Raw genomic sequence first — 15,307 nt, 5'->3', positions numbered from 1 at the left:
AACCACGTAGAAAAAAACTGAGTGGTGCTCTCAGCACAGAGTAGTACTGTAATGGAAAGGCTAAGCCATTCAATTGGATTAACATTCATAAAGATTACTTGTTTGACCAGAGACCTTTTGGCCTACTTCTGTTGATCTAAACTCTGTAGGGGATTCTTGGGAGTGATGGATGATGTTGCTAAATAAGGAAAATCCTCAGGATTTGTCAAATTAATGGTTCAGGAAGGTTAGACATGTAGCGGAAATTACATTTAACAATCCTTTAATGACATACTACTGATTTTTTTAACGGTGCATTAAAATGTATTTTAAAAAGTAGTCTTCCATTTGGTAATTTGTTTCACAGGTGAGATTTTATATACATTTTATATTCATGTCTTGTAATTATAGAGGGGCAGGAAATGTCTTCAAAATGTATTTCAACTTTGTATTGTTTAGTGGATGAAGAATATAACTTCAGTATGAAAATTGTCAGATGTATAGTAATATATTTCTAATCGAGGACTTTTATTACAAGTCAGTAGTGCACCTGAGAATGGTCATAACAGGTCTGAGATTGTTTTAAAGAGTAAGGAATTGCAGAGTTAATCATTTACATGTGAGGAGTGGTTTGAGTTGCTGTTAACAAGGATGTTTGCATAAATCAGCTGATTTTATTCTGTCCCTTTGATGATTGTGTATGTAGTATTCTGTCTGCTCCAAGGACAATCATAACTAGATGCCCCATGTCACTTGAGGAATCCTGAATAGAATGTCTATAGATAGTGTGTGTGTGTGTGTGTGTGTGTTTATGAAGTTACACAAGTTCTCCAAACACCTATATCTGAATAAGATTCCATGATTAATATTTTTGTATAAATTACATATTATAATTATATATTGATCCTTTTAGAAGTGTAATAATCTCTAGGAGTTTGGAGAACTTGTGTAACTTCATAAAAACAAAATGAGACTATCTAAATATCACTCTAAACTTTACAGAAAAGTAAAATTTCTCAATCATATACATATACCTAGTTGCATTCTAATGATATTGTACTCATGCAAAGACGGGACTACAATATGAAGTTGCACAAAAAGAACATGGTATATTGTTTCTTCTGCTCATTTTTTTTTTTTTTAGTGATATGCCTATATCTAGTGATGTGCTACCCTGGTAATAACCTCAACACCTGGCCTGGAGAATGGATCCTCCTAGAGTTTGAAAGATAATTTAGTCAGCTTCCTAGCTTATTCCTGGGCTTTAATAGAGGCTATCAAAATCATGTATCTGTTATCTCAAATCTCTCAACAATTCAGCATGTTCTGTCATTCATTAGGGATGATGTTGCTGCAATCCCAATTTGTGTACTGTTAATGCACAGGATAATCACAGATATGTAGAGAGTGCTTTCATCCCTCAGTCATAACTGCTAAGAGAGAAAAATAAAGATAGTAGTATCTGTATTATTGCTGCTCGAAATCAAATGACAGTAGTATATTATAGGATGTTACATTTGTCTGCCTTGAATGTACTACAGTGAAGACTGATATATTTGAAAAATCATCAAAGTATCAACTTTGGTCATTTTATCACATGTCTGGGCCTGATATAGTTAATCCTAACTTTCATGGATTACCATGGGGTCCTGTGTCTTTCGGCCTTTGTTCTGTGAATGGTGGTGTCTCATGACCTTTCCATCCATGTTACTTAGTGCTAATTTTTTGTGAATAAGTGAGACACTTTAAAGTTACTTTAATGTACAATTAATTTTATTTCTTCTAGTACATTGGGAGATTTGGATGAAACATTGATTATTTATTTTATTTATTCTCGGTGCTTTTAGATAGTGTAAGGTGTTTCCTTTTCAGTTTTGTTCTTTTCTACTTATTTTTCCCCCATCCTTGTTTTACTAGTGGAACTTTAAAATTTACTTTGCTGTTGTTGTTTACTCCCTTTATTCTGCATCGCTATTATTGATGTCCTCAGGACTATACGTAGTTCTGGGAACAATTTATATTTAAAGAGTGCTGCAAAAAGAGTTGTGGAATACACACAGCCTTGCTTTCGGCAAGCCACATTTGTATATTAACTTCTAGTTTGTTTTAATCTCTTTGCAAATGAGCAAATTGAACATTTAGAATACAAAGTACATACAGAATATATTTGAGGTAAATCCGATTTTGGATTTAAATTATACTCCTACTGGAGTTTCTTTTTAATAATGCCAATATGTTACAATAAAGATATATTATGTTGCTGGAAGTTATCAGGTGAATTTTATCTTATCTTTTTTGCATTCAGCTCTTAGAACATACAATGTTTTTCAATGTAATGCGTATTGCACAGAGGTGATTGTGCAATCTGCGTGTCCTGTTGTCACTAATATTTCTTCTCACTCTCCTTTCCTTTCTGTACCTTGAACCTTATTATTATTTGTTATAACTGTAGGGGTCCTGCAGTTCAAGCCACAAAAGCTGTGGCTGGCACTAAGAAGCATGATCTTAGTAAGTGGAAATACGCAGAACTTCGTGATACAATCAATACTTCCTGTGGTAAGTTTGTGTGTGCTTGGGACTGATGGGGATTGTGTTCCAATAGTACAATAAATCTATTGCCTCTTTCACCAGGACAGAATTTTGAACTCAATAATTTAGTCTCAGATGAAAAACTAAGTTGAATGATTTTTTGCCAAAAGAGAGAGCAAATATACTATTTCCCTTTGAGGAAACCAATGCTGTTATGTTACCTGTTATACTCATAGTTGTATCTGTGAAATTAATACACTTCAGTCAGGAGTAACTTGCTACAAATTTTTAATGACATTGTTTAAAAATAATTTATATTTCAGTGAAATGGAACTAAATGCATGTGGTTTTACCCTGAATTTGTATGATCTTCTAAATTTATAACTGTAATTTCTTGCATTCACCAAAATTAAAACTGAGTTAATTTCAAAAGCAATCTAGACATATTGACGTTGTAACTTTGCTTAATTTTCTCAGAAGCTACATCTTATCTATATAATACTTAGATATTTTCAGTATCACGAAGAGATGAACTAATCTGTAATATTCCTTTATATTGTATTATAATTGTTACCCTGTGTCAATTATGAACAATTGGTTTTTTTCTTGGAAAAGATATCTATCTTGAGGCTAATGGATGCATCTGTCAGATGCCTCATTCCTCCTCGGATATCTTGGATAGAAATCAATCCATGCTCAAGGTTTGTTTTTAAACCACTGAGGTTAGCCTTAAATTTGAGACTTCTCTTTTATAAATTTTGAGTTTTTTCGATTAAGACACTAAGACTGTAGTAAGGAGAAAAATATGTGAGTGAGGGACAGTGAAGAGGGTCTCACTAGCATTTGGATCCACTTTCAAGTGTGATATGAAGCCAGTCGCTTGCCATTCCTCCTCTTCTCCCTTGCTCATTCCACCTCAACTGAACTGATAAAAGTGTGGTGTGTGACTTTGACAAACTCCCACTCACATGTAAGAGACTGACACACACAAATTTATTACTCAGTAATGTATGGGTAGTGTTAAAGATAGGGCCTAGTCTGCTTACATCTGTCAGTCCTGCTGCAATCAGGAATGCCAAAGGTCCATATTGTGGTGCTTGTGCAGAGCTATAATAAGCCTTCATAGCACTTATCTGCCTGCTTTGCTCAGTTTAGAATTGTCTCTCGCTTGTTACAAGCTTTCAATTAACTGTATTTCTTACAATGCAAGTAATGTTATAACTTGTTTTAAAATTATTTAACAAATATATATAAACATGTTTTATAAATAGGGTTGTCTTCTGATTTTTCGCACTCTGTCCTTCCCTGCTGTTTTTGAGACAGATATTGAACTACTGGCAGCTTGCAGAGAAGAGTTTCACAGGCGACTAAAAGTATATCATGCATGGAAATCCAAGAATAAGAAACGTAATACAGAAACAGAACAGCGTGCTCCAAAATCAGTCACTGACTATGGTGAGAAAAGTTAATTTTTTTAAAATAAATAGGGAAAAATTTTCAAGTGAAATGTTTATAGAATAAACAAGCAGATTATTTTAAAAAAATATTTTTCTCTGTTGAAGAAAAGTTATTTTGTTTAAATATTTGTATGAAAGTAGGTAAAATACTCTGTTAAACAGATTTTAAGACAAATAGTTTGCAGTCAAAATACAGTGTTACTCATAAGATCCAGTATAAGTTAACTAAAATAATTATTTTCTAAACAATAATATTTACTAATTCATGTTTGCTATAAATTAGAAATAGTTTTAGATTTGGTATTTTGTGTGCTGGCAGTTTGTTAAAAGTTAACCACTGGGCAGAAAGATACTTAAGGCTTAGCTGATGAAGAGCACTCTTCATAAAATCTTACTAGAGGCTATTTCAGCTACATCCTATAAAACACACACAAAAAAGTTTAGATTGTTTAGGAATCAGGTCATTGTTGGAAGAGAACTGTCATGGTATAATTCCCCACTCTGAACCGTAGCGTCCAAAAGATGGGGTACCAGCATGAATTCTTCTAAGCTTAATTACCAGCTTAGAACCTGTAGCGCTGCCACCAACCAGGAATTCCAGTGCCTGGTACAAAACCTTGCCCGGGGACCCCCAAGACCCAGACCCTCTGGATCTTAACACAAGGAAAGTAAACCCTTTCCCCCACCGTTGCCTCTCCCAGGCTTCCCCTCCCTTGGTTACCCTGGAAGATCACTGTGATTCAAACTCTTAAATCAGAGAGGAATCTTAAAACAGAGAGGAAAATTCACCTTCCCCCCTCCTTCCTTCTTCCCCTCCCAGACTCTCCCTGAGAGAGAACGTAATCCTGACACAGAGAGAAAATTAACCTTTCTCTCCCCTTTCCCTCCTTTCTCCCCACCAATTCCCTGGTGGATCCAGACCCAGTCCCCTGGGGTCTCACCAGAATAAAAAAACAATCAGGTTCTTAAACAAGAAAAGCTTTTAATTAAAGAAGGAAAAAACAGTGAAAATTATCTTTGTAAATTTAAGATGGGATATATTACAGGGTGGCTGCTCCGTGGTATGATTGTTTTCAGAATGAGCATGACATAAAAATATATTGAAGACAAGATTTTTTTTAACCTTTGTTTGTCCAGCAACTGCTTGTGTTCCCTACTGGTTCATTTTAACCAACATCTTCACTTTTTTACAGTTTAACTTCTGTTCAATAAACTTAAATATTAAAAATGTGTGAAAATGGGATGACAGTTGATTTACAGTCTGTTTCGTTATGTGACTCTCATCCTGCTGGTCTCAGAAATGGTGTTCACTATGTGAAATTTCAAATACTGCACTCATGAGAATGAATGAATACTTGTGCTTTTTAAGAGATTAGATGGATGATAAAGGTGTATTTTCATAGATTGCATATAACACTATTTGGTGTTAATGGGAGGAATGTGCCATAAAGAGCATAAATGTACCTTTGGATGTGTGTGCGCAACTCTTATGGCTCTCTGCCAGAGACCCACATTTGTATTGTATTTGAGTGAATAAACCACATAGCAATCAAATTTATAGCAACTCTAGTTTTTCATTATAGTTTTTTCCTTCATTTTCTTAAAATATGGCATATTTCTTTATAGAAGTTGGATCATTGCTGTTGATAGAGAAATGTAGTAATATCATAATACTGACCTTTAGGAATTCATATTAGTATCACAATAAGTTGTTGTTGTGAGTAATTACAGTAAATGAACATTTCAATTCCATTTATTATAACTAACCTTCAGTATAGTGAATAATTATTTACCTGATTTCTGGGGTGTTTGTTCCATGACTCGTTTAGATGTCACTGAATACATGATTCAAATGACACATTTCCGTTTTTATCCACCCATTAGTATATTGTAGTTTTATGGAAACTGTCCAGTAATTAGATGTTAATGTTCATGAGAAATGGAACATGTTAAATTAGCACTGGTTCAGAGAAGGGATTAGAATTACTGGCTTTTATAGTGCCAAAAAAATTGAGTTGCATCTCTTCCTTTAATTTGCCGCAGTTCTCTTAACATCTAGGAATCATTTTTCTTTCCATGTAAGAAGGTCAAAAGTTTATTAAATGTGTCACATGAAATAACTAACAAAGATTTATCCTTGCAATCTGTGCTGAGTACACTTGTACCACTGTTTTTTTTTTTTGTTCGTTTGTTTTTTGTGACTGGGACTATGTCACTGAAATATCAATTTCAAATGTATATCCCAGTTAGACTATAAGCAACCATAGATTTGTGAAACGTAATAAAAGAAAACATTTTCTTTTTGTCAATAAATAGCACAGAAATGCAGGTAATTACCTCAACGCCCACTTTTCCATTACAAGTGGAATCTCCGTTTGTCATCTGGTTTGGTGATGCATTTTCAGTATTTCGTAAAGTTTATCTTTAACAGCATCAGCATTGTTATGTTTCCTTCAATATGGAATATTTGTTTACAGATTTTGAACCATTTTTCAACAACTCAAGTAAGTGGGGAGATGGTTATGTAAGGTAACTTTAACAAATAGGAACATTTATAAGCTCTATACTAACTTCAGTTGAACAGCGTTTTGCTACATTTGTATGTAGAATCGAAGTATACCAATCAAAAATAATAATTCACTGTTTTCTACTTAACACAAAAACAACCACAAAAAACATTAACTCAACATGTGGACACTTAATGGCTGTATGTATTAAATTACCAGAGCACTGTGTTGCTTGAAAGCTTGTCTCTTTCACCAACAGAAGTTGGTCCAATTAAAGATTTTACCTCACCCACTTGGTTTCTCTAATGGTTCTAGATTTTTGGAATTTCTTTTCATAATGAGATCCTACGTGTTGGGAAAAACACCTTATTGATGTAAGTTAATCTCATTTTTTAGTTCAAGAAATGCTATGCTATTATTACATTTGTACACATTTTTCTATTGTAGCAAAACTCTGCAATCAACTTAATATAGCAGCAGTTCTTGTAGAACAAAAACTAACATTAGGGGCTGGCTTCTTTTTTAAAATGAAGTATTTCAGTACGTGTCAAAATATCTAGCATTGAAAAGTGAAGGCTATGCTGACTGCTCAGAATTTCTATCCTTCAGATTTACTGTTGGATGTAAATGTGCACAAGGATAGAAACAAGACCTACCAATTGCTGTTTTAATGCGGAGATGTGTTTTGTAGTAGTGTGTCTTCAGTATGCTGTGATACACATTTAGGCAATTTACAAAGATTCATGAAATTCTATGCAGTTTAATATAAATAATTTCAAAATTTTATTCTTTCACATAGAACATGTTTTATCAATGCTAATGTGTAAAAGTGGTGTCCACAGATAACTCATATGTAGTAAACATTACTAAAAATCTGTTCTGTAGAAAAGTTTTTCTTGTTTTCCTTATGTGGACATGAAGAAATCTTGTTTTCTGTATAATTTTCAGACACTAACATTTACATTTCAGGCCCTTTTTTTCAGGTGTTGCTTTTCTAATGAACCATTCTAGTCTCGTACAAATAGAAGAGATAGCAAGTGAGGCTTGCTATTCTGTTTATTAATGTCTTGTTTATGAAACTGAAAAAAAAATACATTAAATGTAACTGCCATCTTTTAATTTTATTAAAGGTCCAGTATAGATTTGCTACTTTATAAGTGACTAATATATATTAATATTAAGGTTGCTGTTTAGAAGATCACATCAGCTTGGCTTTCAGAACTTGTTAAAAAAGAAACAAGTTGGCTAAAAATATGTTTGTCTCATGTAAAATTTTGTTTAAGTGGGCTGATTTTAATGACATACAGTAAATATTTTCTGAGGGCAGGTCTACATTATGGGACTAAGTCAACCTAAGTTACACAACTCCAGCTAGGTGAATAACCTAGCTGGAGTCAACTTACTGCGTGTCACTCTCCTGGTAAGTGGAGACAAGCCCTGAGAGTCTCGGAAAGTAAGTCTAATTTGTAAGTTCAATACACATTTCAGAAAGCAATTTTTGGGGAGTGTTTTGTAATAAATGGACAATAATCAGTATTTCTGTTAACACATTAGATGTCTTTAATGATATTACAAGATTTTTCTGTTGGTTATCAAAAGAACATCTTTTTCTAGATAGTACAATGTTACATTAGCTTCTTATATCTAAAATTGCTTCTCTGTGATCTGACTTGATTTTGTGAAGGGATAGACTGTAATATAGACTAGTTGCTGCTTAATACTTTGTTTTTATGTTTGTAAAGGGTTGGCTAAAAAGCAGTATATCTTCACTATTACTCTAAACCAGAGTGGCTTTTTAGCCACCCCAGTGTCTAGACATGCTCAAAGCCAGACAGCATAGCACTGAAAACTACCAAGTAGGCCAACTCTAGCTCTTCCCGAGAGCGCTAACTGTGAAAACGCGAGAGGGTAAATTTTGAGTTGTGTGCGTTTAGCTCATCTGCTTTCTAGCATTGATTTAATTTAATTAATAAATGAATGTATATGATGAGGAAATATTTCAGATTTTTTCACGTGAAAAAGGCGGCTTTTAGGGGTTAAGGGCTGCTTTTGCTGTTTTATCTGTAGTTATAACTTTGTTTTTTGTAAATAGCTCAACAGAACCCAACAGCTCAGTTGCCTGCCAGGCAACAGGAGATTGAAATAAACAGACAACAGCGTTACTTCCGTATTCCCTTCATTCGCCCAGCAGACCAGTATAAAGATCCTCAGAACAAGAAGAAAGGTTGGTGGTATGCACATTTTGATGGGCCTTGGATTGCTCGACAAATGGAACTTCATCCTGACAAGCCACCTATTCTGCTTGTAGCGGGTTGGTATATTCTCTATACATTTGACTTTAGGTAGCAGTGAAAGCAGTTGGGGGTGAGGAGAGGTTTAAGTAATATATCATTCCATTATGAACAATAATTTATAATAGTAGGATAATTTTAAAAAGTCAGAAATTAGATCATAAACCCATTTATGTACAATTTTGAATACTTCTATATTTAACAATGTGTTTATAAATGTTTCCTGGACTTGTGGGAGACCACTTCTGTCACCTCTCGCCACCTGTCTCAGTCTGCTGCCCTTTCATTTGCTGTTCATGGCCCAGAGGCTACTTTTATCGACTCATAGATTTTAAGGTCAGAAGGGACCATCATGATCATCTAGTCTGACTTTCTGTACATTGCAGGTTACAGAACCTCCCCCACCTACTCCTGTAATAGATCCCTAACCTTAGGCTGAGTTATTGTAGTCCTGAGATCATGATTTAAAGACTTCAGGTTACAGAGAATTCACCATTTACACTAGTGTAAACCTGCAAGTGACCCATGCTGCAGGGGAAGGTGAAAACCCCCACAGTCCCTGCAAATCTGACCCAGGAGAAAATTATTTCCTGACCCCGAGTAAAGCGATCAGTTAGACCCTTCCGCTCTTTTGTTCAAACATTCCTTACCGGGGATCGAGCTGCTGCAATTGATTCAGCGGGGGTCAGTTTAGCAGGTCTTAATTGACTGCACAATGCTCCCTGGTCGACTCCGATACTCCACTAGAATGAGAAGAGTAAGGTAAGTTGACGCAGCACGGTGTAGACATTGCAGTAAGTTAACCTAAACTAAGCGTAACTTAGGTCCACTTGCCCCAGTAGTGTAGACAAGGCCCTAGCGAAGAGCCTTCCCAGGTTTCTTGTGCATTGTCTTATGGTCAGGGTGCATTTCCAAGCAGCTAAGTTTGTTCTCTATGCTAATTAGGAATAACAGTATTTGTAATAATTCTATAATTCTCTATCTGGCGCCTCTTTCATGTATAAGGTAGGGGTGTGTGTGAGAGACATAGTTAATGTCGTTTCCTATGGGTACACTGTTTAATGTACCTCCTGGCACAGTTTAAAAAAAAAAATTGGTTAGCTGCATTCTCCATGTATTTGGATTTAATGTACATATAGGTAATACCAGTTGACAAATGCCATTTTAAATGTTTAGTGTGGGAGACTGGCTGATTCAGCTTTTGGCCGTGTTACACAAAACCTTTAACTTCTGGGTCACTTGGTCAGATCTGAACAAGTTGAATAGTGATAATTCAGTAGTGTTTCAGTGGCTTATGTGAAACAAAGTGATTAATAATTTCCTAGTGGACAGGGTGGCCACATCTCAAAAACCATCCTTGTCAGTGATCTCAGCAGGAAAGACCTGGAGGCTGAGAACTCTTGACAACCCTTGCAGGTATTCTAGCCTATTCACTTTTGAAGCACATTAGCAAGTCAGTGGAAACATACAGTATTAGCTTATACTGCAGCTGTCCATGCTATCCTTAAGTAGGAGAACTTCAGTCTCTTGGACTATCAAACTGGTCTCATAGCACTGATGTTTGTTTGTAAACTACAGTAAAACATTGTATCTCTTAAAAGAATCGTACACATTTTAGTGAGGGAAAAAGAAACAAAGCAGATGTGTAATTTTTGTTAATGGGATCTTGAACCATGTAAATAGTTTTATAAAACCAATTTTGCTTTAACCATTTCAGGGAAGGATGATATGGAGATGTGTGAACTAAATCTTGAAGAGACTGGCTTAACTCGAAAGCGGGGTGCTGAAATTTTGCCGAGACAGTTTGAAGAGATTTGGGAGCGCTGTGGAGGCATCCAGTATCTTCAAAATGCAATTAAGAGTAGACAAGCTCGCCCTACTTATGCAACAGCAATGTTGCAAAGCCTATTAAAATAGTCATTTTGCACGTTGATATTAGAGTTGAGAACTCTTACCATGATATAAAGGGAAGAGTTCCTCTATGCAACAGAGGATTTAAATATTCTGTAATTGTGTTAGAGATGTTTAATTTAAAGTGAACAGATTTTATTAATCATGGGAGTTTAATTTGTATTTTTGATGTTTAATTTGTGTAGTGAACTCACTAATTCTATGAACCTTGAAGAAGTTTCAGTCAAGTATATTTGTTGCATTTTCTTTATATGCTGCATCCTTCTCAAAAGCTTCTGTTATAATGCTAACACTGTAAAATAACGCTATTGTACTTCAGGTATATACTAGGATAAACTCCATTACAAATTCCTTTTTATAAAATCCTCTTCAGAACATGCAAAATAGTAACCTTTCAAGGATGGTCTAGTGAAAAGGGTACAATGTATCTTATAACTGGATTTGTGAGGCCTTAGCTTTAACTTCTTCTCCCGAGAAGTTGGAGTGTACAGTACTTCTAGATGATCAAAGACATTTTATGTCCTGATCTGAAAGCTGCTCAACATCTGTATGTACTGACTTTTTCAGAAACTTATGGGAAATCTTTAATTTCTTACCTTGTTTCTTAGTTTAACTGACATTTCTTTTATATGTTTTGAGAAGAGCACATATGTATTGGAAGTATTGTGTAATAATGGAGGGACTCAAGGTTGTACTGCACAGTTAGGCTTGCATTTTTCTTTTTTAGGATCTTTTTTTTTAAAAAAAAACAACCAAACAGATTTCTTGCAAACACCAATTATATTTTTCTGATAAAACTTTGTTGGGAGTCCTTCAATAGTTATATTACCCAGGTAATGTAATTTAAATATATGATGCAAAAATTGTCTAAGATATTTCTTTAGATACATTTAAGAGTAAAGGAAAGCATAAGGGAAGTGCTTTTTTTTTCCTTTTTTTCTTTTTTTAAATAGTGGCATAGTTTATTAGAATACAGAGGGCTGAATTTCAGAGACTCTTTTTACTTTAATCCTGCACACATATTGTTACTTCTGTTTGGTGGCATTAGAGTCTTGCCCAGCAATGCATCGCTGGAGTGCCTGATTACAGTGTGCTACTTCAAATGGCTGCATTTTATGGTCTGCAGTAATAACAAACTTTTTACTTCAATCACTCTGATCTCTTTGTACTTAATCTCCCTTCAGGGTTTCTAGCTCTGTGTAATAGTGCCCTTGCTTCACAATTAAAATGCTTGTGTATAGGAATTATCATTTCACACCATGAAAACTGCCTTTTATTTATTTATCCGGGTGTTTCTAATGCTGGCCATATATCAACAGATTAAAACTTGATATTTATATCTCAGTGCTAAACATTTGAAAAAGAGAGATGTAGTTTGATGCCTTCTAATTAAAATTAAATAGGCATCGTCTGAAAGCAAAATATTCTCTTTTCTAGTAGTTAAGAACAAAGCTTACATACTTCAGTTTCTATGTCTTTGTCTATATAGATGAACTGATTTCCTCTCTGGATCCTAAGGTTGAAATCTTTTTTGAAAACTTTAGTTTCTAAATTCACTTAATTGTGAACTGAAGAAAAGGTACAGTTCAATAGTGCAGTAAGAAAAAGTGATGAGACCACTTCCTAACTGTCAGAGTGGAGGTTGTTTGTGTGTCACAGTCAGTCTGTTATCAGAAATACACTCCATGTTGTAATAAGTATGAAAATCTTTTAGTAAAGAACTAGTTATTTATTTATGAATCCACTACACAAGTGATTTGACAGTGTCTCTGAACTGAACATTGAATATGTCTGGGTGTGTTTTCTTTCAAGGTAAGTATCGCATGGCTCTTGGGTCATGTGGTGGCATTGGTCAGGCTCTCAAAATGCCCTTTCTCTTCCTACACCTAACACTTTACTTAAGCTGTAATGATTGACTGCAGTATGAAGGATGCATGCATAAGGCCCCAATTCAGCAATTTATTCAATCACATACATATATTCAACTACAGGAGTTCAGTGGTACTACTTGTGTGCCTGAAGTTAAGTACTTGTTTCAGTACATTGCTGAATTAGGACCAGAATCTCATAGCCTCCAGTCACCAGATTCTTGGAAATCCTAAACATTATAAGAGACTGTGGCATTTAATAGACACAAGTAAGGAAGTGTTGAACTGTCTTGGAGCTTAAATGCTTGCCCTTTTCTTTGTCTATCTGAATTTTAGTTATTGCCTAGTTATGTGTAGTCTCATGATCTTATTGGTACATTATAAAGAGTTTTAAAAAATACACTGTATTGATTTATTCCTGATATTAACACATTTAAGTGTTCTATGGATGCATACCTGTAACTTCCCTCAATAGTAAACATGGTTATACATTGGGAGGAAACTAGCCTTTATTATACAGTATGGCATATTCAAGATTCTTATGTCAAGAGTATATTTGTAAGTCACTCAGATATCATGGCAATGGGTCTGAGATAACCAAGAAATCTTTCTTACTTTTAAATGGAACTGGTGGCTGAATGTTGTCATATGACACATTTCCCGCACCTTCCTGTTGCTCTCAGTACTTGCTCTTGTCTTAATTTGAGCCAGAGAAAAATTTCTAAAGTTCAGAATTTCCCAGTTTTGACAGGATAGTATGCATTCCAGTAAAGGTCTCTGCTGGAAGTGGCTGCTGGTAGCTGCGCCTGTTACTACAGTAGAAGTCATTCTCAAATCAGAATCAAGTTTGGGGTTGATACCACAATCAACTGCTTACCAGTCCTCTGCATTAGCTGATGGCTAGATTAGACACTTGGTTATCTCATTGGTGATAAGGAGTTGCCATATGGAGAATACGGTGTTGGCTAATGCTGCTCCTGATATCTAGCAGTAAGGAGCAATTTGAACTGCTCTGACCTGACACGTCAGCAGGAAAACGAATAGAAAACATTGGCTCTGTTCTGTGTGTTTGAATGATTTAAAAACCTGATATCCAGAGTAGCTGGGACTTTTCACATGTAGCATGTTAGTAAATAAAAAGAAATAAACACACATACCAGTCTGTATTCCTGATCACATCACCCAAGAATATGGGTCTACCTTTTCTTTCCATTGGTGAAATTCTGTTTCTTTTTGCACTTGCATCCTCTTTTTGTTTTTGTTGTTTAAAAATATTTTTCAAGTAGTTTCCCTAAACTGATCTCTTAATGATGTACTGAAAATTACACAAAATAAATACATTCCTTGTTGAAATCTATCTGTTATCTCTTTCTTTTAACCAAATACTTGCAGTTTAAGTGGGAAAAGTTGACCATGTTCAAAAAATATAAAAAAGGTAGAAAGCCCTTTCTGAAGGAAAAGAAATATAGTAGATGAGTTATTAAGGTCACTTAAGTGTCAGGAAATCAATTAAGAGATGGCCAGGTGAGTTATAGTACTAGCAGAGTTGCCCTGTCCAAGCAATACAGACAAATTTAGTGTTAAGACCACTCTTTCTTCATGGGAAAGGGAGTTACCTCAGAAGAGGACATTTCATTTTATGATGATGTCAACGAGCACATAATGCTGAGATTTTGCTGGTGAATTGGGATCGCATTCATTCAACATTAGGCTGGTTACATCCAGAGCGTAGCTTGGAATAAGAGCCCAACATGTTATGCCTGTCAATGGCAGCATCCAAATGCATAGAAGGGTTTGGAGGCCCCTGTAGGGGACAATAGTTCAGTGGTGTATATGTGCTAAACTCTCCCTGTTTGTCCCTTCCTTCAGAATCATGTGAATGCGTCACAGGAGTTGGTGACTGGATGTGCGGACACAATATTATGCATTTGGCTCAAAGGTGGATGGCTGTTTCCCCCTGGAAGTTCATTGCTGGGCTGAAGCTCTGAGTTGGCAGGAATGGAGGGGCAGGTGACATGGAACAGGGGAGCAGGTCATGAGACTTGATGTTTGGATCTGTGGGCACAATATTATGTGTTGGGACCACAGGGAGGCAGTCAGTTCCCTGGGAGGTCCACAGCTTGGCCTCAGTGGCGAGGCAAGGCAAATCTGAGTTGATGCTGCAGAAGGGATGTCTGAAATGCTGCAGCAGAATGTTATGATGGGGAGCCACCAGCCCTCTCTGGGTTGACAAGGCCAGAAGGTGGGTCTCTCATCAGGATTGGAGAGGATCCATAATTACCCACCCAAAACTATTGTATTTGGTACCGTAGTTATTCAGGGACAATGAGGTACACCTTCCTGAGCAGGGAGCAGATATATTGTTGACTGATACCGAGGAAATTGTTAACTATCTGGGAACCCAGATGGGGCTGGTGCGAGACAGCCTAGCAAAATGACTGGTGCCTCCTTGTGGCATGTGTCCAATGCAAGGATTTGTTCGACAGAGGGTCCTAGGTCCCTGATAAGCTGGAAGTGGATTTAAAGAAAGGCATCTCCTAAAGCTGGGGAATGGGATTTGAGCTCCTGATATCTGGTACAGCGGAAAGATCCTTTGTCCAGCCCCTTCACTCTGGTACAAAGGATTGGAGAAGGGATCCCAACAATGGGCTGGGATCAGCTGTGGAAGAGTAGGGGCTGATGGCAGCCCCCCATCAGGTGAGAGTGATTAAGCAAGGAATCATGATCTGCCCTGTACAAATTACCTAGGAACTAGCCAGCAAGGA

General features: G+C 36.1%; 1 protein-coding gene across 1 annotated transcript in view; it reads left to right on the top strand.

Moving 5' to 3' along the window:
* Nucleotides 1-13,880, top strand: part of MYO6 (myosin VI) — a 169,933-nt gene extending 156,053 nt beyond the window's left edge. The window contains exons 31-35 of the mRNA XM_050950114.1: nucleotides 2,432-2,535; nucleotides 3,832-3,963; nucleotides 6,443-6,469; nucleotides 8,565-8,783; nucleotides 10,481-13,880. Of these exons, the coding sequence (XP_050806071.1) occupies nucleotides 2,432-2,535; nucleotides 3,832-3,963; nucleotides 6,443-6,469; nucleotides 8,565-8,783; nucleotides 10,481-10,680 (682 nt within the window). The 3' untranslated portion in view covers nucleotides 10,681-13,880. The remainder of the gene's footprint in view (nucleotides 1-2,431; nucleotides 2,536-3,831; nucleotides 3,964-6,442; nucleotides 6,470-8,564; nucleotides 8,784-10,480) is intronic.
* The last annotated feature ends 1,427 nt before the right edge of the window (nucleotides 13,881-15,307 follow it).

Source organism: Gopherus flavomarginatus, chromosome 4 (assembly GCF_025201925.1).
Source record: "Gopherus flavomarginatus isolate rGopFla2 chromosome 4, rGopFla2.mat.asm, whole genome shotgun sequence".
In the NCBI taxonomy this organism is placed as follows: Eukaryota; Metazoa; Chordata; order Testudines; family Testudinidae; genus Gopherus; species Gopherus flavomarginatus.
The sequence above is the reverse complement of the archived record's forward strand: the minus strand, read 5'-3'. Positions and strand labels throughout refer to the sequence as shown.